The sequence below is a fragment of the Episyrphus balteatus genome, chromosome 2 (genome assembly GCF_945859705.1).
Source record: "Episyrphus balteatus chromosome 2, idEpiBalt1.1, whole genome shotgun sequence".
Lineage (NCBI taxonomy): Eukaryota > Metazoa > Arthropoda > Insecta > Diptera > Syrphidae > Episyrphus > Episyrphus balteatus.
The window spans coordinates 55352383-55380316 of record NC_079135.1 but is presented as its reverse complement, the minus strand read 5'-3'; the positions used below and the strand labels follow the sequence as shown (position 1 = coordinate 55380316).

Here is a 27934-nt window from a genome sequence, read left to right as displayed (position 1 = left end):
AATTTTAAGTAAATGTACATTATATATATTTTCTTTGACTAAATAATAAGATGGACATAATATGTATGTTATGCTAGATATATACTTTTATAAAAACAGTCAGGAATTTTTTGAAAATGTATTTTTTCTAACTTATCGTGAATGTTCAATTCGCCTTAGCCAATTCACGGAAGTCGCTTGTAGTTTGTTTTTGGCGGTAGCCATCATTTAGCTTGAGACTCTCGGCTTGCAGTTGCGTCTCTTTAGAACAAGTACTTTGATCCTTGGTTGATTTATACCTTGAAAGAACTTCCATTGATGTTTTTTTGAATGTTTCCATCATTTTCTTGTGGACTATTTCCATTAACTCTGGGATATCGTCTTTAGTTAGACCTTTCGTCGGAATTGGTGGCAAAGTGGAGATAATTATATGACCAGCGTTAAGTATTTTCTTTTTATCATTAAGGAATGTACAATAGGAACTAAACACGACCGGCATTATTGGAATTTGTTCATCAACGGCCATGTGAAAAGCTCCTTTTTTGAATGAATGTATTTCGCCGGTATTGCGACGTGTTCCTTCAGGAAAAACCCATAGTTTGATGTTTTGCTTTTTAATTTTACGATTAACTTCGTTTAATGTTTCTCGTGCTTTCTCTGATCGTACGCGGTCGATAAAAACCAAACCGGCAAGCCAAGCGGCTAACCCAAAAGGCCATGCGTAAAATAGCTCTCTCTTTGCCACTACAGTACATTTGTTCATAACTGGCCAGATATCAAACATTCCTGTGTAAAAAAAACACTTTTAATCATTTCAATGTGTTTATAAAAACAAATTACCTAGCACATCTAATGAGCTTTGATGGTTAGCTACAATGATACATGCTTGATCCTTCTCTAATATCTCCTTTCCTCGCAGTTCCCATTTTAAACCGATTAGATTTGAGATTTTGTGGCAAAATGCACTGGCCCATCTGAAATCAAAAAAATGGTAATTAAACTCAGATTTTTGAAAAAAAAAAAAAATATTGAACAAATTTTAACATGTCCTTTTTAAAACTTTTTCGTAATATAAAATGCATTTATTTTTCAAATTTTTCTGGCCACATTTATTATGATTTTAAATTATAAAAGGAAATCTCAATAGTATTACAGTTTATTGAAAAATTAAAAAGTATTTCATTTTTGAAGAACTTTTTTTAATAGAAGTTTTGAAAAAAAAATTTAACTAATTTTTATAAATATTTGAAATTTCATAAAATTGGAATGAAGTTTTGGGATAGATAGATTCAATTCAATTTCAATTTCAAGATAGATGGCACTCTTTTTATGTTGGAATTGGAATGAATACGACAAAACAATTTGTTCACTAAAAATCCTTTTTCTTTCTTTTTTAGGAAATTATATATTAGTGGAGTAACTAAAGCTCATAAAATGGCAATATTAGGGAACCCGGCCGAACAGCTCTGATAAATACTTTAAAGTCTATATAGATTAAAAATTGCCGGTGTTGCTGTTTTGATTTTTTAATTTTAATTGAAGATTTTCGTGAACAAAAAATTTGTTTTCAAAAATTTTGCTTAAATTTCATAAATTTACTAATGCTAGAAAATTGTCTAGGCAATTAAAGGAAAACAACTTTATTGGAGTAAGGACAATCTTCCATCGTTTAGGCGATAAATGCAATTTTCTCACAATTTGACTTCAAACACAAAAAAAAAAAATATTTGAACACAACGGCAACACCTACAATATTTTAATAAACATTTTTAAAAAGCTAGAAGCTTACTCATATTTTTAAAATTAGAACTAAGTAAATTGAGGAAAGGGTTTAAAAAAAAATGGTAATTAAACTCAGATTTTTGAAAAAAAAATTATTGAAAAAATTTTAACATGTCCTTTTTAAAACTTTTTCGTAATATAAAATGCATTTATTTTTCAAATTTTTCTGGCCACATTTATTATGATTTTAAATTATAAATATAAATATAAAATTATAAATAGTATTACAGTTTATTGAAAAATTAAAAAGTATTTCATTTTCGAAGAACTTTTTTTAATAGAAGTTTTATTGTTGAAAGTTAAATAGCAAAAGCTTAAAGAAAATCAATTATTTAAATGCAAAAATTCAGTTTTTATCAAAAATATCCCATGAAATTATAGTAATTTTATTTTAAACTGTAACAAATATTACCTTTTCCTCTTCGGAATTCAACTGATAATATTTATGGCCAACAAATTTTTTTTAAACAAATTCATATTTTATTACGAAAAATATTGTAGGTGTTGCCGTTGTGTTGAAAATATTTTTTTTTGTGTTTGAAGTCAGTATAACATAAATTTTTATTTTTTATTGCAATAACCAAAATTTGAAAATTATTGCATGAGCTATTGCATTATGAGCTGGACGACCAACAAAAAATTTAATATCTCTATAAAAGTTAGTATTTAGTTAAAAATAAAATGCACGACTGGGTCGCACGAACTTGCTCTTAGAGTTAAAGTTGCTTAAATTTTTAAGACTTTTTATATAGAAATTTGGAAAAAAAATAAATATAGTTTAAAAAAAAAATAAAATAAAATCTGAAATCAAAATGCCCTCCAAAGTAAGTATGCAGTTTTGATTGATATATTAAGATGAATTTTTAGAAAAAAATTTTAAAAATCGTTAGAGCCGTTTTTTAAAAAACTAATTTTTTATAAATAATTTTTTGGAAAAAAAGTTTTAAAATAAAATTGGTATGCCATTTTGTAGAAATTACTAATCAACATCTTACAACAAAATTTCAAAAAAATTCAATGTCCCGTTTTCGAAAATTTGATTTTTCAAAAAAAAAAATTTCAAAATTTTTTTAAAAATCCAAAAATTATTTTTTTGGAAATTTCGTTGAAATCGAATAAGCAGTTTCGGAGATAATCGGATTTGAAAAAAACGGTTCTATGGCAGGTACCGTTAATAAAGATTTTCAAACAAAAATTTTTTCATTAGAAAATAGACCTTAGCTTAAAACTACTACTTGAATTTTTTAAACAAAATCGTTGGAGCCGTTTTTGAGATATTTCAATTTTACTAAAATCGGTATATGACAGGTACCGTTATTTTTGGTCCAAAAAAATTAATTCCAAAAACTCCTCTGGAGAGTCGCCAAATAACGCTACATACCAAGTTTGACATCAATCGGTCCATCCGTTTAGGCTGTAGCTCCTTATACAGACAGACAGACAGACTGACAGACTGACAGACCGGGTGCTGGCCCAGGTATCAGTGTCGATTGTGCATTAGTGCTTCACAGTTGCCCAGTATGTGTTCTGGTGTCTCTTCATTATTGTTGCAGAATCTACAGGTGGCACTGTCTGCCAGGCCAATGTTGTTGAGGTGTTTTCTCAGCTTGCAGTGGCCTGTAAGGATCCCTGTTATTATTCTCAGGTTGTTTCTACTCAGGTTAATGCAGGTTTTAAATCTTTTTTGGTTGTAATTCCCAAGTAGTGATTTCGCCTGTCTGAGTTTAGGAGTCTCTTTCTTTCAGACTGACAGACTGACAGACTGACAGACTGACAGACAGACAGACGGACTTCAGGGACCCACTTTTTTGGCATTGTCTACCATCGTAATGTCATGGAAAAATGTTATCTCAACTTTTTTTTTTTGTACGAATGCATAACTTGATATAGTACCTATATCGCAAGTAAAAATTAAGGCTTTGTGAGGGTTTTTTTTTTAAATTTTCCAGTAGCCTTAAGATTAGAGCTATAAAATTAAATAACGGTAACACTGAAAGAGAATGATTATAATGGTTCTTCAATCTATGGAATATGTAAACATGTTTTTAATCAGAAAATTTGGGTTTAACCCCCCCGAAATTTTTTTTTCAGAAAATCAAAAGATATATAATAAACAAATACAAGTCTAATATGTGTAGCACTAAATGGATTGTTTTTGTATTTTAGTGATCTGATTTAATATATGAAAATCTCCCTTAAAGTCTCTACCAATTTTGTATCGTTAAAGAAGCTGTCGATGAAGTTTTTATAAAGGAAAACAAAAATTTGTTGGTTAATGGACCGTTTGGAAAGGGATCTTTCAAAAAAGAAGTTTTTTCCTCTTTCACCATTTCCTTAAGCACCATGTTAACACCTTAAAATGCTCTTTAAGAACCTTTCAATACCACAAGTATATGCAAGGTTTTTGTTGGCGAGACTTAACTATACTTTTTCAAAGGGTTTCGGTGTGCCGAACTCGAATCCAAAGACAGACTTATTCGATCACATCTCGTTTCTGAAATATTACCGTTAAATCTATTTAAATCTTTCTGACATATTTTCTGCTGTCCTAAATATCTTCAGTTGCTTGTTATTTGTTGTGCTCACTGACGCTGTGCTGGACTGTTCTAGGCAGAAAAGTACAGCTTTTTGCTGTTCATTGAGATTTTTTCTGTGCTGAACTTTTCTAGTTTGCTGTTCATTGACAAATCTAGAACAGGATTTTCTGTTCTTGCTTTCGAGTCAGATCAGGTTAGAACAGACTCGTGAGAAGTGTCAAAAGCAAAGCTGTCATTTTTTCTTTTTGTTTTGATTTAATTGTGCGAATTATTCTCGGGTGCTCGTGGTTTTTATAAATAAAAACAATTTTTAATTATTTTTTTCGCAGTAAAAACACAAAAAAATAGAAAAAAAAACGAAAATCGATAAACAAAAAATTCATATAATTTACAATTTGTTTTTTTTTTTTTTTTTTTATTTTGACAACTGATTTTTGAATGACTGTTCTAACTTGTTCTGACGTTTCTCAGGAAACTGTGCTGTCCTGTTCTGATTTAGAAAAATCCTCGGTGAACACAACTATTAGGTCTGTTAAATGAATCTGATCCGCACAGAAAAGTACAGAAAAGATCCAAAAAGTACAAGTTTTTGTGTTTCATGAAAAAAAGCACACCCCAACTTGTTCTATATTCTGTCATTTTATGTTCCATGAAGTTTTTCAGCACAGAAAAGTTCAAGTTTTTCTGCTCCTATTGTTGGGGTAGAGCAAGTGAGTTAAAAGTGTCAATTGTCAGCTGTTTGTTTGATTGTGATACAAATAAGAGAAAATAAGATTTTTAAAAGCGAATGTCTAACGATTTTGAAAAATAACAAAAAAAAAAAAGATAACGGGAATGTTAAAAGTCATTTATTTTAGTAAAAAATCATTTCAAGAAATTATTTTGAATTACAAATTTTGTAACTGATATAAACAACATGCCAATCTTGCTAAATACGAAGTTGAACTTTTCTGTTCTTTCTTGTTCTGACAGTATTTACAAACTTGTGCTGCTCTGTTTTGTTCTGTCCTAGATTTTTTTCATTAAACAGACCTATTGTTACCCACTTTTGTTCTATATGTTAAGCTTAAATCCTGTATATAAGCGAAAATAGTATCCATTTATTCAGAGTGCAGTACAACATGTACAACATTTCGTTATTTTTTTGTTTCAAATTACACAGGTCGACAAAAATAAAAATATTTTTTGTGCTTGGGTTTAATTTGCACTTTTTGGGTTCATGGTAAACCAAAACAATAGATAATCACCCTTTTCCCTCCTAAGATTTGCTTTTGTAGTGTTGGGAGCAAAAATACAATTTTCATATCCTGTGAGTCTAACTCGAGTCTTATGAGCTATAGTGCAAGAACCGTGCATTGTACAAAAAAACTGTTAAATTGTAGATAATTTAAAGTTCTACATTTTTGTTAGAGCACTTTTTTCGACTTAAATTATAACAAAAAAGATATGATGAATACAAGGGTTTTTTGCTGGGATAAAACCTGTTTTGTTGAGTTCAAACTGTAATATTTTTTTATCTAACTTCAACTTTGGAAAATTTTATACTTTTTTGAAAACTGCAATACCGGGACAAGTTTTAAAATTAATAAACCAGACTCACACAATACCAATTTTTTTGGTCTTGTTGCTCTGAAATAAAAGTAAGAAATTGAGTTTTTATGAAACTCGGAACTGTTAATTAATTTGAAAAAAAAAATGGCGTATGAAATAAAAAATATTTTAATTAGTTAATTGTTTCTTATCGTCAAGCAATGAATTGCAAAAACAAAAATCAATTATGGGCAGAGGAAGCAAAATACTTTTGCAAAGTAGGGATTTTTCGAAATTTCAAAAGAACTGTAGGTAAGTATTTGGGATGAACAAGTTACCAAATTCTGAGAGATCTTAAGTTAGTCTATCAGCCCATTTCGTTTAATCCATTACTTTTTAGACACTCTGTATATGCAACAAAATAATAAATAAAAAAAAATATGCAAAAAAATTAATTTAACTTTTCAATAGGTAAATAAAGAATTTCAATATGAACTAGTTTGGCTACAGTTTGGATACAGTTATTTGTGTAAGCAGTTATTTTTGTATAATAAAAATACCATCAGAGTGAATTACTTTTACCATAAATATTGAAAATAGAAGGTATCAAATAATGCCTCAAGCTCCCATTTGAAAAAAATTCGAAAAAAAACGAAAATTTCGATTTAATTTTCTTTTTTCTTCTTAAATTTCCTTTTTTTTTATTTTTCTGAATATGAATATGAAAACAACATTAAAATGAAGAAAACAAAACAAAAATCAGCCAAAACGGGTAAGACGTTCTCGAGTTTTTGCCGAAATTACGCACGACAATTTTTAGTAAAAGACAGATTTACTTGAAAACTGGAAATTGCTCTGCTGACGTCAAAAGCAAATTAAAAAAAAAAAATATTTTCCAGATGAGTATCAATATATCTATCATAATTTCATAGTCACAACCCAAGCACAAATTTCGTGTTGACCTGTGTTATAAGATTAAACAATTTCAGTTTATTGTTAAATTTCAAAGTGAAGTATAATTAGCTCATGTCAAATAACTTGGATTATTAAAAATGTTTGTTTTTAAGTATTGTCAATTTCATTTATCAATTTTCTGCTACAAAATTTCAGTGCGAGAAAAAGTCCATTTTTCAATTATTTATGTATATATAAAATTGTACGAAATAATTTTTTGTATAAAGCCTAACAATGGTTAAAATTTGTTTCTTCAAAAAAATTATAGCAACCAACTTATCACTCTTTGAAGCAATTTAAACTAGAGATGCCGCGGAATATTCGGCCATTTTTAAATTCGTTTATGGCAAGCAGAGCTATTTAAAAGCTGAAACACAATCACGCTTTGCCGTCGATTTTGACAACTGCGAAAAGTTCAACTATAGGAAATCTGTGTATCCTCACACAATGACGCTTTTCTTACGTACGCTTTTTGACAAACGTAAGGAAACGTAAGAAAGCGAGCAAAAGTTCAACCAGACTGAACTTTTGCTCGCTTTCTGACATTTAACAGACATAGTTACAGTCACCCACATTATTATTGCGCCAAATGTGAATAAAAAAAAATAAATTATTGCAAAACTATGTGTGTTTTTTAATTTCTCTATACAGATTTTGCACAAAAAAACGACATCGAGATATTTTAAATCAAAACAATTTACTTATTAAAAACAAAAAAAATTTAATGATGTTTTAGACTGAGTTTTATTGTTAAAAACAATATATTTTGATTGGTTTTGTTTTTATAACTATAGGATTAAAGAATAAACAAATTTCTATGGATTTTTTAAACACATTAATATTCTTTTTCATTTTTCCACAATTAAATCAAGATAAAGACTTGGCCCAATAATTTTGTGAGTGACTGTGTTTTTTTTTATTTGACAGCAGATTTTATGTTGCAATCAGCTGTTCAAAGTCAAAGTGACAGAAGCGCGCTTTGAGGATTTCTCAACGTAACGCAACGAAGCGACGCCCTAAAGCGTGATTGTGTTTCAGCTTTAAAGCTTTTAACTACGAATTCCTCTCCTAAAAAATACTTAAAAAGGATATATATTGGAAAGTTTTTCGCTTCGACACAGTTCTAATGACCATTTGCTTTAGTGGGATTAAGAATCGACTGCAGTTAGGTACATATTAGGTATAGTTGATACAAAGTATTGTCATTCGTAAAAAAAATTTTATTTGGTCTGAGCTAACCCCCCCCCCCCCCCCCCCGAAATGAAATCCTAGCTACGGCTATGGTTGTTCATAAGGAGGAAGATTATAAGGATTTGACCATGGCAGTCCTTTTAAGGCGAAACGAATGAAATTACGTTGTACTGATTCCAGTCTTACATTATGGGTCTCGTAAAAAGGAGTCCAGACTTGCGGGGCGTACTCAAGGTGGGGGCGTACTAAACAATTGTAGAGGGAAAGAGTCACATAAGGATCTTGAAATTCTTTTGACCAACGCTTCACAAAACCTAGCATAGAGAAGGCCTCATTCACGATGGCGTTGATATGGTCGGAAAAATCAAGATTATAAATTAACCCCTAGGTCTTTAAAGCTCTGAACACGCTGTAATGTGTGTTGGGATATTTTATATTCATACAAACTAGGAGCACGTTTTTTTGAAAAAGTCATTGTCCGACATTTAATTGGATTCAAAACTAAGCTATTCTTACTACACCATATAGAAAAATGATTAATGTCCTCTTGCAGAAGCCTCCGATCGTTAACCGATTTAAAAAAAAATATTTGCATACATTTTGCATTTATTTTTTTTTTAATGCCAAATTTTTTTATTTGCAATAAATTTTTTTTGTAATTTAAAATATTTTTATTTGCACTAAATTTTATTTTTAATGCAAATTATTTCTTGAGATACACTGTTAGGTAACCTAATTAGAAATAGAAATAACTGGCCGAAGCTAGAATTTTTGCAATTGCTGGAAGTTCAAAAAAAGTTTTTGTTTCTAGAAAATTATATTTAATTTTTTTATCACTCAGTGTATTTATCGCCTACACCGGGCTATATATTTCGATTCTATTAATATTCAAATTTCAAATCCAAACAATACATGAATGCATTTTATTAATTTCCTTATTCAGTTTGATATTTATCTATTTTTAGTCATCGAATAGATAAGTCAAGGTGTTGCATTTGAATATCGATATATAGAGATAGACTTATTATGTGCTTTTTACCGAAGTTCTTATGCAGCTTACATGAAAAAGTAGAAAAAAAAATATATTTGAAATGATAATATGAAGCAAAAGCAAAAAATATACACACAAAGACATATGGATTTCTATGATGTAATTAATTTAAAAAGTTAAAAAACAAATAATAAATGAAATATGTGCAGTGGCGTAGGAAGAATGAGGAAAACTGTATACGCTGTCCCTGTTGCATTTGGGCTTTGCTAGGTAAAATAAAAAAATAGGTAGGTACATTTTGTGGCCTTGCCAATTTCTCGCAAGAGGCAGTTGAGGCTGGGAGTCGAACCCAACCTCTGGCATCATAATCCATCGCACTAACCATAGCGCCAGAAGACAAAATCACAATAAATGTATTGAAAAGTTAATACACTTTTTATTAAAATTTAACTAACTTTAAGGTAAGTATTAATTTTAAAGGGTTTGGTTTTATGTGTTATTCAGTGTGGTAATCGTTCTACATGTATTATATACATAATACATTTTGAGGTAAATATTATTTCCGAATTTATAATTTTCTAACTTTATAATTTTCTACCTAGCTACGCCCTGTGAAAAATGTTTATACTTTTAATTTGTTCTGTGGTATTGAAATATAATACTCAAAAACGAACTTTCTATTGTACATGTTTGTTAGGTTTCGTAAGTATACTAGTACAGAAAAAAAACTTGTTCTGGGCTATAAGCCCATTTTATTCTTCACTATAATTGTCATAAAATTGTATTTGCGTTGCATATAAATCTTGTTGGTTTGAGTAGGTACTCTTTAACTCTCTGTAGGCACACCTCTTTTTTGTGACGTGATAGGCACACGGGTGCGAAATTGGTTAATACTTTTTCATGTCGCTAGAACTTTTTTCGGTCACAATATTTTATAGAAAATCAAGTATGAAATTGATGTAGAATATTCCGAGGAATTCGAATATTGTATTCACAATTCCGAAAAAAAATACACTAGCCCAAAAAATTAAGGGAACAAAAAAAAAATCGTATTTTTTTTAGTGATTTTCGATAGGCTGTATCTCAGTAAAAAATGATCGCATCATGACAAAATAAAAAGCATGTGAAAGCTCTATTCTTCTAGTTTTAGGATTAAATGTTAAAATATTTTCTTTCTAACGGTAAAATAGCTTAACTGTTGGAAATGTTCAAAAACCAACATTTTCCAATTTTTTTTCGTTTTTACTTTCTTAAGAAAGTGGGAACATTTTTTCTGATAAAATGATTATTATTTTTAGAAAGGCTATTTATTTGGCTTTAAGATTCATTTTGTTTCAAACTTCTACGATTTTTTTTGACTGCAATATCAGTCATCAAACCAAAAACCATACTTTTGAGTTTGACTATCAATATCTCAATAACGGATCACTGTACAGAACATTTAAAGACACATTTAAAAACTTCATTCAATTCTCTACAAAGAAATTAAGTTTGCTTTGTTAAACAAAATGTTTTCTTATTTTTGAGGTTAATTTAGAAAAGCTATCAAAATAGGCATTTTTACGGTTTTTTAGAAAATTTACCGCTATTTTATTTCTATGGGCGATAAGATTAAACTGAGGCTTAATTATTGAAGCCTAATATACCTGTAATTGGTATGCAAAGTTTCAGACTTATTCATCAAGCAGTTTTTTGTTGTGAGGGTTTGAACTTTTGAGATGAAATAAAACACCATATTTCTGCAGGTCTAAATGACTTACTTCTTGTAACTTTTTTATGAGCAAAATCAAATTCTTTTGAGTTTATTTGATAATTTTATTGAAAAATATCGTTTAAATTTAACATAAACCAAGGAAAAATTAAATGTTAAAAAAAAATTTAATTTTGAAAAACGAGCTTATACCATTTTTGGATACTTTTCCTAATTTTGAAAATTTTTTGTTTTTCCTTGGCTTATCTTAAATTTAAACGATATTTTTCAATAAAATTATCAAATAAACTCAAAAGAATTTGATTTTGCTCAAAAAAAAAATTAATTTTAGACAGCCTGGTTTTGTAAGTCCGAACGATTACACTGTGCAAGTCGAAATTCTTGACAGGCGCGCGAATAACTGTTTCGCCATATTTCGGACCCGAGAAATCCATTGGCATCATTAGTTTTTCGATTTATCGGTACGACTTCGAACAAAATTTTTTTTGAAAGTTTTTTCAATTATTTTGAGAATTTTCCACTGTTTTTAGTCATTTTTCAATCAAAAACATTGTTTATATTGCTAATAATTCTGCTCAAACGTTATTTGCTACCAGAAGAAAGACATTGTAAACAATTTTGAACAATTTATTTGAAAGTTTAGTGATTTTTTTTGAATAAATTTAAAAAAAAATGAAATTTTTTACATTGTTATCGTTTTTTCGCTGTTTTTGTTCTCTTTTGCACAAATACATAGCATGTTTTCCATTAAAAATTAATTTAACTGTTAATTTAGTGTTGGTTAAACTTTAACATACTATCGATAGCATCGATAACAAAAAAATATCGAGTATATCGATACTTCACAAAACTATCGATAGTTTCAATACTTCCAAATTATTATACCACAAGGCTAACGATATTATCGATAGTTTTTTTTTAAAACTATCGATACAATCGACAATGGAAACTATCGATATCTACCAAACACTATGTTAATTCGTTGTTTACATCCAATGTCAAACGAAAACTTAACTTGTAGTTCAAATTGTGTTTAATTAATTTCAAAGCTATCGATAATTTCGGTAGCCTTGAGGTAAAATAATTTGGAAGTATTGAAACTATCGATAGTTTTGTGAAGTATCGATATACTCGATATTTTTTTTGTTATCGATGATATCGATAGACTGTCGAAGTTTAACCAACACTAAATTAACAGTTAAATTAATTTTTAATGGAAAACATGCTATGTATTTGTGGAAAAGAGAACAAAAACAGCGAAAAAACGATAACAATTTAAAAAATTCCGATTTTTAAAAAAAAATTTCAAAAAAAATCACTAAACTTTCAAATAAATTGTTCAAAATTGTTTACAATGTAGCAAATAACGTTTGAGAAGAATTATTAGCAATATAAACATTGTTTTTGATTGAAAAATGACTAAAAACAGTGGAAAAATCTCAAAATAATTGAAAAAACTTTCAAAAAAAATTTTGTTCGAAGTCGTACCGATAAATCGAAAAACTAATGATGCCAATGGATTTCTCGGGTCCGAAATAGGACGAAACAGTTAATCGCGCGCCTGTCTGAAAAATTTTTTTCAAAAAACTTGCACAGTGTTATTCTTCCTAACAAGTACGGGTAATAGTCAAACAAAAAATTTTTTTTGGGTTATGAAGAAGGTATAATGTTTTATTATATACAATATTTTGGAAACCAATTGGAGGTTTTTAAATTTTGAAAATAACCATTTAATTTCCTTTTTTTAGAAAAGTTCAGGAACTTTGAATAGACGTAAAAAATTAGCGGCTCAAAATATCCTGTAAACATTTTTGTGTAAATAAAAGTTTTTTAAATTTAATTTTTGGACAGCTGTCCCATATAAGATGGGTTTATTCTAAGAAAAAATTATTTTACAGTAACGCTCTATCTGCAAAGTTGATACCACGTTACGATGATTTAAGAAAACGCTTACTTTTGTATACCTTTACTCATGTTAATGATGATTTCTCTGTTAAAATAATTGGCAGAAACAAAGTTAAGATTTTTGTTTTTAAAAAATATGTTATTCTTATTAACTCCGATAAGAAATTTTGATATCTTTTTTGGTTGCGCGGATATTAACTTTTAAAGTCTGTTCATTTTTTCTTGCCCATGATAATTTTTGACTGAGGACAATTTTCTTCGAGAAATGTGTTTTAAACATAGCGTTTTATTAATTTATTTTTATGAAGGAAGCAATAATAAACAAAAATATTATACACAAGTTTACCAAAAAACTTATATGTACATTTTATGATGCTTAGGAAAACCTGCTCCAGGAAAAATCCTAAAAAGATTTGAGGCATGTAGATATGCAGCGTTATGTTATTCTATATTGTAAAAACTTGAGTCAGTATAAATTTTTAAAGATATTCAATAAATCAAGGAACATGATTTTTCTGCGACATCCTTTTTACAAAAGTAGCGGATTTTTTGCTCTAGCAACCAAACCAAAAAAAAAAAACACTTTTTAGCAATGAACCAAACGGTACTGGCAAAAAATCAAATGCAACTGCATAAGCCAAACAAAAGGAAAATAATAACTAAAGTTATACCTCACCAGAAAAGAATTTATTTATGAAATCAAAACTTGTGTTTTATCTTAAGAAATTCTATGCTAAGCTAATTTTGTTCAAATAAATAGGAAAATGTACCTATAAATTGAAGAAAATGATTTTTGTCCAAATTTTGTTCAAAAGGCCGCACTGTGCCGTGTGCCGACAGAGGGTTAATATTACACAATTTGATAGGTCTGCAAAAAGCCGTCACCAAAATATGTTCTTAACTGTATAAATATTTCAGTTTGAAAATCACTACCTTGAAATTTGTTAAAAAGACAAGAACCCATCAGTGGTCAAGCCTCGACCACATTATGTTAATTAGTGATGACTGATGATCAACTCTCTGGATCCATAAAATCGACTAGTTGATCAATAGCACTGCTCATCTTTTTCGTTGACTCGAACGCAATCCGATTGAAATAAGTAAGTAAGTAAAGAATGTGGGGAACAAATATTTTCAGACGTTGACATAAAAAAGCAAACTGACATTTTAATGAATAAAAAAACATTACCACGCATTATTCGGAGGAAATTGGCCTCAAAATGAAACACTCTTTAAAAATTATAATTATAATATAATGATTATAATCATTAACATGAGTCAAGGTATACCAAAGTAAGGGTTTTCTTAAATCATCGTGATATCAACTTATTTCTTAGAATATACCTATCCAAAAATTACCCTTTAAATATTCCTTATCTACTAACGGGACACCCTGTATACATATATCCGATCGAAGCCCACATCATGATTATCTACAATAGTTATTCCAATTCCAATGTTTTTAGTTTCTTTGTATGTATATATATTATTGTCTTGAACTTGAATATTAGCTCTCAAATAGTTTAGCTTGAGTTCAATGACAACAACAAAGTCATAAATACTGTCATTTTATGTCGTGTAGGGTGTAGGTTAGTTATATAAATGCATACGTTACGTGTCTGTAATTAAGTCAGATTTCAAACAGAAACATTAAAGACAAAAATTATAGCATTTTCATACATATTATCTTAATAAAGAATGTTCCGATTCAATGTTTTTATTAATTAACAAATTACAAGTTGAGGGTAAGGTGAAAATGTTGGGTGGTGGGAAATGGTAAAACATATTTGAACGAAATATTTTAAAGGTTTTGTTCAAAAGATATAATTGCCTCCTACTCACACAGCTTTAAGTCCGAAATCAATCAAATAACATCCTATAACCTATACAAAAAAAAAAACAAAATACTTGTTCGCATGTAGGGTGTTTTAATTCAAGGCAAGGACTAAAACATTTTGATTGAGTGTGACTTGAAACGAAATTGATTTGAAACGAGTGTGGAAAAGTTAGTTTGTTAAATTTTTGTTCATATTTTTTCTTTAGAAATATACCTTACTAAAAATTATTGTTGGCTGGAGAATAATTAAAAATATGTATCTATAGTCCGTTTTTGCTAAAACGGCTCCGGTTCCGTTATCCGATTCAAAGGAAAAAAAATAAACAACAAAAAATAATATCGAGTTCAGGGTGTTACAGTTACAACGTTCAACCATTTGGCTTTTGCACCAGAGAAAAAGTATAAAAGTTTCCAAAGTTGAAGTAAGATCGAAAAATTTAAGTTTGAATTCAAGAAAACATGTTTACTCAGAGCAAAACAAAAAAATAAACAAAAATAGAGGCTTTAGCTCAATGCTCCAGTCAACGCGTCGGAAAAAAAGAGTCTTACCTTGCGCGCAGAGGCGCTGTCCTTGTTTATTTCGTGGATCGATAGTGGTATATTTAAAAGGCTTAAACCCTATTTATCACTACCTGATCCTTCTTTTTAGCGGAGTTATTCACTAAAATGCATTTTTTTTTTTAATATTTTGCTTCTAAGCGCATACCTTTGCCCCAGTATGTCGTAGACCAAAAAATTAACATATGTACATCGCCTTCCTTCCACGAGCGCTAAGAAATTAATTTATTAAGATTTTTAATCGAAAACCGTAAGGATTTGGGATGAACAAGTTACCAAATTCTGAAAGCTATTAAGTTGGGCTATCAGCATATTTCGTTTGATCCATTACGGATCAGCGCGCTTCAGCGGTTTAAAACGAAAACCAAATCCCAAAACCATTGCTCCTCCTTGTCTTGAAGAGTGGAGTGTTAAAAACTTTTCTTCCACATGAAAATCGTGAAAGTAGTGATAATACCCATGAGAACAATTCAAATTAAACTCTTTTTTATTAGAAAAAAACACATTTCACCAATTTAAAAAAATTTAAAAACTTGTTTCCCACGTTATGTGGAAACGTGCGATCTCCAACCGCTGTTTTTTTCAAACGGTATTTTTAAAGACTATTTTAAAGTTTTATTTTAATTTAGGATTTTCAGCACTCAAAAAAGTTCGCCAAAAAGTTGATGTTCTTGACGTTATCCCAGCTTTTTCTTTAATTTTACTCGGGGATAGAGCTGCTTTCGACGCTTTTCTTATAAATTTTTATTTTTTCCTGAGGTGTTCAAGCTTCTATTATTCCTACCTTGAAGTTTTTTTTCGTAGGAAGCACTGTTTTAAAAATAATTCCTCTCGAAATGGTCACTTAATCCTATTTTTCTGGCAATGGTGCTTATGGAAAAACCTTTGGAATTAAACGCGTCATTTTGCCCCTTTTCCCTTCAAGCAAACGAGTCCGACCTCGGTCCGAATCCGCTCCGCCTTAGGCGGCTCAAATTAGTATGGAAATTATAATCACCGCGGAGCCGATTTTATATGTATTGGTTTTTTTCACCACGATTTCTCCTTCGACTTTGTGTTCATACACAAAAAGTTGCGAGTGTGTGAGTGCAACCTCGTTTTTCTCGGTCGGGGGTCGAAGTGTCTTTTTTGAACTCAGTTTTCTTGCTTGAAGGGTTCTTTCGCGCTCAGGACTTTTTTTTACAGATTTTGAATGAAAATCACTTAAAAATTACTTCTTGATGCTTAATCTTCCAAATTTAATCAAATCAACGCAAAAGATATCGCCAAACTAACTAATTTAAGGTGTGCGTCTAATCATGTGAACAAAAAAAAATTCCTTTTTTCTTACATCAGAGACAAGAAGGAGTAAAAAGTACCGTTAATTTCCACTATTTCTTTTTACCGCCTTCCACAAAGGAGTAGGTATTCAATTCGTCTGTATTATTTTTTTGTTGTGTTTGTTACCTCATAACTTTGGACTCAGTTAACCAATTTTGATAATTCTTTTTGTATTGGAAAGCTGGTGCCGGCAGTTTGGTCCCATTTCAATTTCATCCAGTTATTGCCATAGAAACTATGAGTTTTGATCCATGGAAGTCGGTTTTGTTTTTTTGTTAAAAATGATTATTGTTTTTCTATTGAGAACTAAATAACCATTCTAATAAATACAATTTTTTGGATATTCTTGCACACACCTACAAAAAAAAATCAGATTTATGTAAACGAAAATTTGTGCGTCTAACCATGTGAACCGCACTGTATGATGTACTCAGTAATACCTACAACATGCATGTCAACATTGCGGCCCACAACGAGTAACTTTGCGGCCCTCGACATTTTTAATAATTTTGAGCTTAAAGCCTGGTACACAGATCCGAGCTAAATTTTAGGTCCCATAAAAATTATTGATAAGATGCTCAGATATATTTTAGCTCGTCTAAATTTTTTCGACAGTTTGTATGGGAGCTAGTTTAAATCATGAATACCCTTTGTATGGCATTCTTAGTTTTTTTTTTTTTTACATAAAAATTAGAATAAATGTCGAATGATATAGAAATGGAGGCATGCGATTTTTAGTGTGACTTCGAAGTAAGATCCAAATTTCTATGAAGTGGATATGACCGAATTTTATAAGTCTTTTCAGTCAGATTTAGGACAATTTAAAACTGCCATACAACCTTCGGATAATTTTATTATTAAGAGAAATAAGATCCAGCCTAACTTACACCTTGGTCTGTTGAAAAAAAATGGTAGTAAAGGAGAAATTCTACGTATCAGAAAGAAAATATTAATGTTATAATTCTTCTTATTTTATATTATATTCTTATACATTTTTTTGCGGCCCATACAAAGGAGATGGGGCGTTTTTGGGCCATGAGCGTACATTAATGAGACTAGTCTCAAATTGAAGCTGGAGCTTAGTGTATTCAATATATGAATTTTTTTTTAAATCGTAAGTCAGGGTCTTGAGATACAAGGCTCCAAAGTTCGTTCTGAAAACCCTTACCTGTCCCTTTTATTTGCAAATATCATGAGAACTATAACATGATGTTTTTGGTGTCAAATGAAAGGTTGTTTTAGTACCTTTTAAATTATACATAAAAAATATTATATAAAACAAAAGAATCGGTGAATAAATGAAGAAAAGTAAAATATTTATCAAAAAGAATAGATTTCCTTTCGAAATGAATGGAATTTATTAAAAAAAAAATGTGCTTGCAATCTACGCCTACGGGTCACGCAGGTGTAGTCATTAAATTGTTTTACACTACATTACATTTTAATCTAATAAAATTGTTTTACACTACATTACATTTTAATCTCATATGAATATAAATCTACGGACTAGACACACTGCAGCTTGGCAAACTTAGTCTATGGGCTGATACAGCACAAGACATTACTGCAACACCGAAATACTCAGTAGAGAAAGAACAAGAGAAGAACATATAACACTGAAGTACGTGGCACACAGAGGAAGACATACATAGTTGAAAATAGTCTCCTGTTATCGCACAGGTGTCTTCAGCTAAGCTGGCGATTTAGAAAAAAAACTTCTGAGCTGACCGTTGCGTTGGGCTCGACCCCACGATGCCGGCTCTGAAGTCAACTTCCTATTCCTCTGTGCCATGGCGACCCACAATGGGACGAAATGGGGTTGAGCGTCTCAAAAATGGTTTTCACGAATTTCGCAATTTCAAAAATCTAATGATGGGGTTATTATATAGAAATAGAGCTCTTTGCGATACAGTATTTTTTTTCTACATAATATTTATTCTTGGTACTTAAAACAACCTTCAAACACCGCATTTTGTTATTTTATATTTTGCTTTTTTTGAAAAGAGACATTTTGAACTCAGATATTTCGTTAGTTTTTTAATAAACTTTATTAATGTTATATATTTTTGTAAAGCTTGTAATTTCTTCTCTCCAAAACTATAGGAATTTTTTGTATTAAATGGAACAATAAATTAAAAAAAAAAAATTGAGTGTGGTGAATTTTTTTCTCATTATTTCGTTTTCAACTAGAGTTTTCTATGTTGGCTCCGGCTGCCTCCGCTGAGTTAATGACTGTTTTGTATTCTATTTTTGTTGTAGATTAAGAAACAAAAATAAAAAATTTCCCATTTTCATCCTTTTTCGTTTTACAAGCGAAATTGAATAATGAGAGAATTTATTTTTTATTTATTTTGAGCTTTAAAAATCTATTACTTTTGCAATTTTGAATTTAAAAAGTTAAAATTTGGCACAATAAAAGTTCATATTATTGGCTTTGTAAATAATTATAATTTTTTGTTAAAAATTAAAAAAAACGGTAAAATTAAGCTCACATGTATAACAGCCTTCTTGAAGAAGCTTATGGATGTATACGCACCAAATTCACTCGTTTTCATTCATTGACTTGATAGTTTTCATTTAGCAGACCAAACGGTAAACAAAATAAATGAAATCCTGATCCTAATTTCCAAAGTTATTCCGAGAAATAAAAAAATACTATAGAGCATTTTTCTTTAGTATTTTTCGTTAATGATTGCCACGAAATTTTTTAGGCCAGTCATTATGTCGGAAAAAACGGCTTAGAAATGCAAAATGAGCGAGGAAGCTAAATTTTGGATATGTTGTAGAGGATGCTTAAAAAAGCTTAACTTGAAGTTTTCGACCAAGATTTCCTATGAGCTTTTTCCGCCATTTTGAAAAAAAGGATAAAATTGGTTTTTTGACAATAACTCGGCTATCTGACGAGATGCGAAAATTTTACAAAGAGCTTTTTTGTAGCTTTTAACGAGTTCTACAATTCATGCATACACATTTTTTGTCTATCATAAACCGTTTTCGAGATATCGATTAAAAAAGTCAAAAATTTAGGACATGCCATTTGTTTTTTGACATTATCTATTTTTTGGTGATGAATATCGAAAAAATTATTAACATAAAATTTGTAGACCTTATTCAGACCTACAATTTCGTACTTTTATTTTTTTTTTTGGACAAAAATTACGACCTCCAGCTGGCCGCAAAGTCGCCAAGCAAACCGCTCGTTCGGTTGTAAAAAAAAAATTATTCATTTTTTTTTTAAATGTTTATATTATTATATCAGTAACACATACATACATACATAAATGTATGTATTTATTTAGTAAATACATAATGAGAAGAAAATGGTAATGGTTTTTTTAACCCCAGTTTTATTAACCCAAATTTTGTAAATACAGTATACCGGCTCTTTGTGTTTGCAATTTGCTTCAATCTCTATATTATTTTATTTATCAAAATTGCAAACCGCAACTCATTAAACTTTTTTGAAAAAAATCATAACTTTACATATCCAAGATTTGTATGTATGAGCATTTAGGTATGTGAAGAAGATGCCTCTTTATTAGGGGTGGGTGATTAGAAAGATATACAGAATTTTATTCACGCTTTTAGCGGTTGCGATACGACATCGTCGTTTTACAACATGGGAAAACTTAAATTTATTAACACTCTCGAGAAGCATCCGGAACTAAGGTCATCGATAGAACTATTCAAACAAAAAAAGGTCGATCCGGATGCCTTAACTTGCGCAGGAGAGCAATTCCTAATTGCCCTATATGGCGGTGATAAGCAAGAAAAATCAATAAATATTTTGCGATTCCATCGTTTCGCAAAATCAATGCATATAAATAAAACGAATCACCTAACACTACTCCCACCAACGAGCAGCGCTGTCCGCCAGCACATATTCCGAACATATCTGCAGGTGCAAACCTGGCTCGGGTTTTTTAAAGATCCTCAGGAATGGGGTTGGCGACAAACTAATCACGGACTTGAACCAATTACCAGCACAGCCGAACCCGCACCTCCTGAACTTTTAAAACTTATTTCGTGCAAATGCAAAGGGAATTGTGATGCTTCTTGTGGGTGTAGGAAAGCAGGAATTAGTTGCTCAGTTATTTGTCTGCATTGTAGTGGGCAATCATGCAATAACGTCACCAGAGTCGACATTTCGTTTGATGACGACGATGACAGAGATGATGATGACTATGCTTCGTACATATCAGCATCATTTCCAATGATTCAACCTATTTCACAAGTTGAGGAGTGTACGGACGACAAAGATCTTCAACCGGGACCATCAAAGCGACAAAAAAAATGAAAAAACGTCCACCCTTCGTTTTCTTGAGTAAAAAAAAAAAAATTCATTTAATAAATTCCCGCTGGAGTTCGTAATTTTTGTCCAAAAAAAAAAATAAAAGCACGAAATTGTAGGTCTGAATAAGGTCTACAAATTTTATGTTAATAATTTTTTCGATATTCACCACCAAAAAATAGATAATGTCAAAAAACAAATGGCATGTCCTAAATTTTTGACTTTTTTAATCGATATCTCGAAAACGGTTTATGATAGACAAAAAATGTGTATGCATGAATTGTAGAACTCGTTAAAAGCTACAAAAAAGCTCCTTGTAAAATTTTCGCATCTCGTCAGATAGCCGAGTTATTGTCAAAAAACCAATTTTATCCTTTTTTTCAAAATGGCGGAAAAAGCTCATAGGAAATCTTGGTCGAAAACTTCAAGTTAAGCTTTTTTAAGCATCCTCTACAACATATCCAAAATTTAGCTTCCTCGCTCATTTTGCATTTCCAAATGTATATAATGACTGGCCTATTTACGCAGTGTGGCAATCGTGGCTCTGTTAGATATTAGACCCCTGTTCTTATAATTTTTAGTCGGTATTGTTTTTAATAGAATACTGAAGAATTCCAATTTTTGCATTGGATGTTTGGAAATGTTCTTAAGAAAAATCAATTCCATTAATTTCCCTATTATAATTTATTTATTTTTTTAAATAAAATACATTCTTATCTGTCCATTGAATAGACTAAAACATAAACTACGCAATAACCCATCTTTTGAAACAATTAAAAACCGTTATTAATGATACCTCACAATGCTTTATTCGAAGTGTTTTTTTTTTTTTTGAATTTTGAAATAACTTAGTCTATTTGTCAACAAATGACTGATAACGATAAACAAAAGTATTCGTTTGCTAATTTTTACAGACAAATTTTTTCCTTTAATTATGCGTTTTGCTCATTCAACAAAGTAATATTATTTTTAATAAATAAAAGTTTATTGTTGTTAACAGTATAATATGTTTACTTCGATAAGTACTGAGTTATGTACCTTTAGAATAAGACTATTATGATAACAGGAATTGATTAAAACACAATTTTATGTTTTGGAACGTAAATTTTATGAAAAAGGTTATATTTGATCTTGAGAGTTTCGAAGTAAGGAACTATGGCAAACCCTGTCGGACAATTTCTTTTTGTTTTCCATTGCTTAGAAAAAAGATTAAATTATATAGTACATTTTTTGTATGAAAAAAATATTTTTTTAACTTTAATATATTTATTGTGCTTTTAAAACAAACTAACCAGAACAATACTTAAGTACATCAGTTCCTAATATATTCAAGATAATATGTTCCAAATTTCATTCAATTATTCAAAGAAACAAAGAAGTTAAAGATTTTTGAGACGATCAACCTCGTTTCGTCCCATAGTGCGACCTGCAAACTGTTTTAATTTTTAAGAACTAGACTATATACTAGAAGGTGTTTAGAAGCTTGTTTATTTGATCAAATTATGTTAGAGAGACGAAAAAACTATAAATTCTTGTGATCAACTCTGGGCTGCACTTTTGTTTACATAAATCAGATCACAAAATTCATACTAAAGTAGACTTCCGATAGATTGACTCATATCGCGATTTTAGTGTATAATATAGTTTTTGGTGCTTTTTGATAATAATAAACTGATAATTTGTTTTTTAATTAATTAAAATGGAATTAAATACAACAAACCAATGTTTTAATTGTTCTATACAATTACAACATCGTCTTCGTTCCTTTTCTATAAGTCAGCTCCCAAGTTCTTTGAAAAGTGTATTAATCAATTGGTTTTCCCCACAAGAGGTAAGTTCAAAAATAATAAATATTTAATGTATTTTCATATTAAAAATAAAGCTCTGTAATAAGTAACATATTTATGTCTTTTAAAAACTTATAATTTTCTATTAGTTTAAGATGCAAAATATAAAACATCAACAGAAATTCATAAGTTTATGTTTGAAAAATGTTAAGAACTTGCAAATAGCTTAGAGGTCATTTTGAAAAAGATCATATTTCAAAATAAATTGAAATATTTTGTGCAGCTTTATTTTTGTACATCTTTTGCATGCCTTCATACACACAGCACACTATACAATTTTCAGGTACCAGAATCAAGCTCGATATGTCTCGAATGTCACGAGATTTTACATAGGCTTAGCTTGGCAAATAACAATAACCCAATGCGTGAATTCGGGCATACTTTTGTATGTTTATGTTGTGGTTCTTCTTTAAGATCCATCAGATTTCAAAATGTTCCCCAGAATTGTCGTCAAAGAAATATACTACTGCAATGGGTTCCTTCGCATCATTTAAATAGAAAAGATAAGAAATATCCCTTATTTGTACATATATGACATTCGGAAATAACTCGAACGGAAATCTATTCTTTTTGATAAATATTTTACTTTTCTTCATTTATTCACCGATTCTTTTGTTTTATATAATATTTTTTATGTATAATTTAAAAGGTACTAAAACAACCTTCCATTTGACACCAAAAACATCATTATAACTGTTATAGTTCTCATGATATTTGCAAATAAAAGGGACATGTAAGGGTTTTCAGAACGAACTTTGGAGCCTTGTATCTCAAGACCCTGACTTAAGATTTGAAAAAAATTTCATATATTGAATATACTAAGCTCCAGCTTAATTTTGAGACTTGTCTCATTAATGTACGCTCATGGCCCAGGTGCCAGGTCCCATATAATTTTGCCCCATCTCCTTTAGATCTCGCTGTTTTGGCCCCAATTAACCACTGAGTTTGACTTGTCTGACCTACAACCTCTGCTAGGTCACTTGAAGAGTATTTGATATGATTTTTATTTTGTAACACAGTGCTACTTTTTCATTTTGTAAAATTTCCCCTCCCGTAAGCGGAGGGATATATATCACCACCTCCACCTGTAAAAAAAATTAATATAGATTAAAACCTAAAACCAAAATTTTGAAAAAATGCAATGAACCATTTTCGAAAATTTGATTTTTCAAATTAAAAAACAGCATTAAAAACACGGTTCCATGACAAGTACCGTTATTAATGATAATTGACAGGTTCAGAAACGTTAGGACTAAATATTTAGTCATGTTTCGCGTCTATGATTTGTGCCTAACTTTCCAGTCAACTTTCCAACAAAGCTGCTTAAATAGTCCCATAGATGCTCAAATCGAGCTTGGATCTGGTTTTAGGCACAGCCGTGGCTCTGATTGGTCAGATATCAGTTTGGATCTGGTTTTAGGCACAGCCATGGCTCTGATTGGTCAGATATCTTAACAAGTTAGGCGTCATTCATTAACTTTTTTTGACATTTAGAGACGATTTTCAAGTGGAAATTTTCAAAATTATTATACGTTAAAAATGGATAAACATATTTGTGTTAGTGAATATTATGGTAAAAGCTTAGAGAATATATAGTATGGACATCTAGAGATTGTTCAGATCCACTATCAATAGCTGTGTTTTCGTGATCTAGGCCTAGTAAAAATGTAAAATTTTATTTTTTAACAATAGATCGTGAACGCCCCTCTTCTTATCTATAGTAAATATTGAAGCATGAATGATGTTTTTTTTCCTCCACCGTTGCTTCTTCTTTTTTCCATTTTTTATAATTTAATTCTTTGTTTTGTTCGGGTTAATTAATTTTCACTAATTATTTTACATCAAAAGAAACTAAATTACGGGACATAAGTAGCGACAACCATTATAAACAGAATAAAAAAGACAAACTGTTTATCATGGGCGACGCGACGGTGAGCTGCCATCTGTCAAAAATAATTTTACTCCATTGTATTTTTATTTTGCAATAGGGTTAGGGTATAGCAAAAGTGCAAGACCATTGTAAAATTTCAATCCATATATTTTGCTGTTGTAGTGTTGTAAGATTTTACACTTTTGCAATGATACTAGACCAGTTGCATCGGATCGTGAATACCCCTATTGTATTTATTTACAGTTTACATACATAAAATTTAACTGAGTTTAAGTGGAATCACCTTATTTTAAGCGGATATCACCTTATTTTAACGTGGTGAAATTTAATGTTGGCATCATCTTATTTTAAGGTAAAATTTTTTTCTCCGTGTGTATATAGCGTTACAATGGCCGCTATGTATAAAAATAGTAAATACTAGCTGAAGGAAATTAATAATAAAATAACCAAACCATTGAATAATTACATGGTAATTATTCAAATGTCAAAATTAATAAATATTATAATTGATGTCTAGCAAGAAAATTAACCCTTTGAATTTTTCAAATCGGTTCATTAATGCCTGAGATATGACCAATTGTTTATAATAAAAGCTTAAAAGAGAGAGTGAGTTTTAAACAATTGGTCATATCTCAGACATTAATGAACCGATTTGAAAAATTCAAAGACTTGATTGTCTTGCTAGACATCAATTATAATATTTACTAATTTTGTTTAAAACGACACTTACCGATTTTGAGATAGTTCCTTTTGTTTATAAAATTTCAGGAGTTTGCAAAAACTAACATTGCAGCTAGATTTATCATCCCCAAAAACATATAAAAACACTCCCATATTGCGTTGATCTTAAAATCTATAATCAAAGCGGGTATAAAGTTTAAGCTGAGTAGGGGTATAGTTTTTTTCAAATTAACTCGAAAAATATGGGTCATATAGAAAAATTTATTAAGATTAAAGCTATAGAAAATAAAATTTTCTACAAGTTTTACATATGTATATAATTTTTGTCAATAATCAAAAATGGCCGAGTTATTCACTAAAACGTGTTTTACTTTTAATCCAAGTTGGCGGCTTAAGCACAAGGTCGATTTTCCCGAAAAACTGGTTTTAAGCTCTCAGTGATCCCCTTTACCGTCCTATGAAAAAAATTGCATGATCTAATTTTTTCCATTTCAAATGTTTAATTCGACTGGGCTACAAGCACTCCATATTAGGGGTACCTATTAATGCAACGTTGTAAACTCTGGGTAAAATGGTAAATATGGTGTACGAACTGTCAAACTCATATACAATTTTGATGCATTCGCCCCTGCTCTGATTTTTTTTTTATTATAAAGTGAGGTTGATAAGATATTATGGCTATTATTTGAGGCGCTCAGCGCCAAAACGGCTTAACCCCAAAAATTTCGTTTTGAGAAAAACGAGTTTAAAGAAAATCATATTTTCAGGGTTTCTTTTTTGTTGGCTTGTAAAAGTTCTAAAAAATATTATTTAATTTTTAGTTTGTATTTTTTTTAGTTAGTTAGTTTTAGTTAGTTGGCTATACTTTTGGGCTCAGGTCTGATATTTTTTTTATCCCGAAACTACATTTGTTATAAATGATTCAGGCAATTTTGTCGCCGAAGCCAAAATGGCGTCCACTAGAGTGACGAAAGTTTTTGGCTTTAATTTTAACTCTATTTAATATAATTTAATGGGAATGTATTTTTTTATTATAAATTGTTTTATTGCGGTTCGATCTGTGTACTCAGTTTGATTTTTTTGAAAATGTGGGTTAGGCCGTTTTAGTTCTTAAAACGTTCTTTAACTTTAGACAACAGCTTAAATTTTGAAAATTTGAAAATTTGTTCAAAAACCTTGTTTGCTGGTGTCTAATAGCTGCCAAACTTGTGTCTAGGGTTAGTTTGTGTTAACCTCGAATAGTGTGGGATTTATTTTTATTAAATAAAGCATATTTCCCACTTTTTTTTTAAAGTTAAGCAGTGTCTAATAAATATCCCTGTACCTATTAATTTAATAATATTTTATTAACTTCAGTTCCAGTTTATTGTCATAATTAGGTACTCAGTAAGAAACAATAGCAATATTCATACAACGTGGTAAACTCTTTTTAAATCTGGTAAAATAGTAAATACGGTAAACAAACAGGTCTACCCCATATACAATTTTGACACATTTACCACTTTACCAGGTTTACCACCGCTTCATGAATATCCCTAATATATCTTTTAATTTAGAGCAAATATCAGTACGTAGTACATTCTATAGATCATACAATTAATAATACAGTAACTCAAAACAATGCCAAGAAATCCATCTATATATTAGGGATATTCATGTAACGGTGGAAACTCTGGGTAAACTTGGTAAAATGGTAAATGTGGTAAACTGTGAAATCCATACAAAATTTTGACACATTTACCAACTTTACCAGGTTTAACCAGAGTTAACACCATTGGATGAATACCCCTTTTGTTTTTCTTATTTTTGGGACAAATAACTTCAGTTTTTAAAAATAATACATAGATACTTTATCTAGGTACCTAGGTACATATACGTACATATATTTGTGGATTGAATATCAACAAAAAATTAAATAGAAATGTGGGCTACACCACTCACAGCTTCAAATAAATTACAACCAACCAATTGACACACTAATGCGGGTCTTTGAAAACAATCCTCCGAATTTTGTGTGTTAGGTCAACCAAACATCCCGATAGTACATATGTTCATTTCGTTCATATGCGCAAAATATCACACACGAAAAATCAATATTTCCTGCAATATTGCCGGGGAACAAGAACCATGTTAAAATAAATTTATCCTTAATTAATAAAAAATTTACTTACAACAAATTCCTTACATCACAAGGCCGAAACAAAAACGCAGGAATCAAAAGCACTGAGTTAAACGACACTAGGCCATAATATATTAGAAATTTAAAATAATATCGAAAAATATGGCTTGTCTCGTACAAAAACGGCAACATCAATATGACAAACAATCCGCAGAGCTCGATGTACGATGTCATATTTTATCGTTTTCTTATTTTTAAATGTTCACAAGGTATTCGAATTTGTAAATTATGTTATGTAGATAGGTATGTGGATACGCTTTACTTTTATGTTGCAGAATTACATAGTTTTCAGTTCATTTTTCAAGGGTAAAACAAGGGAGAACAATAATTATTATACTTTTTCACATAAACCAACCGGTTCGAACGAATATTGCAATTGCAGCATAAACGAAACGTATCCCCTTTGCTGCTCACTCCCACTGCGTTGAAACAACAATGCCAAATAAAAATTTATTGATTTGTTGATAAACTATTTAAACAGAAACAGAAAGACAGTCCTCCCCTATTCCTTTGTTCGTTTTTAATTAAATTACAATCAATCGATAGGATAAACAATATTTCGTTGATTCAAAAAAAAAAAAAAAAAAACAACAACAAAAAAACTATGTGAATGTTTTTTGGTTGAATATGGAGTCAAGTGCTCGCTCTTGTACTGCACGGCGCTTATTATGCTATACGTTTTTTTTAGACTTATTTCGAAATTCGATTTTCTACGCAGTCACCGCGCGCCACCAAAACTGAGTGCTTTGT

At 30.3% G+C, this 27934-nt stretch overlaps 1 protein-coding gene across 1 annotated transcript; it reads right to left on the bottom strand.

Annotated features, from left to right (window-relative positions):
• Positions 1-64: 64 nt before the first annotated feature.
• LOC129908925 (1-acyl-sn-glycerol-3-phosphate acyltransferase alpha-like) lies at positions 65-27766 on the bottom strand. Its single transcript, XM_055985763.1, has 3 exons — positions 27177-27766; positions 820-953; positions 65-765 (listed from the first exon to the last, which is right to left on the bottom strand). The coding sequence occupies exons 1-3, from the start codon at positions 27356-27358 to the stop codon at positions 146-148; spliced, it is 936 nt and encodes a 311-aa protein (XP_055841738.1). The 5' UTR covers positions 27359-27766; the 3' UTR covers positions 65-145.
• Positions 27767-27934: the final 168 nt, after the last annotated feature.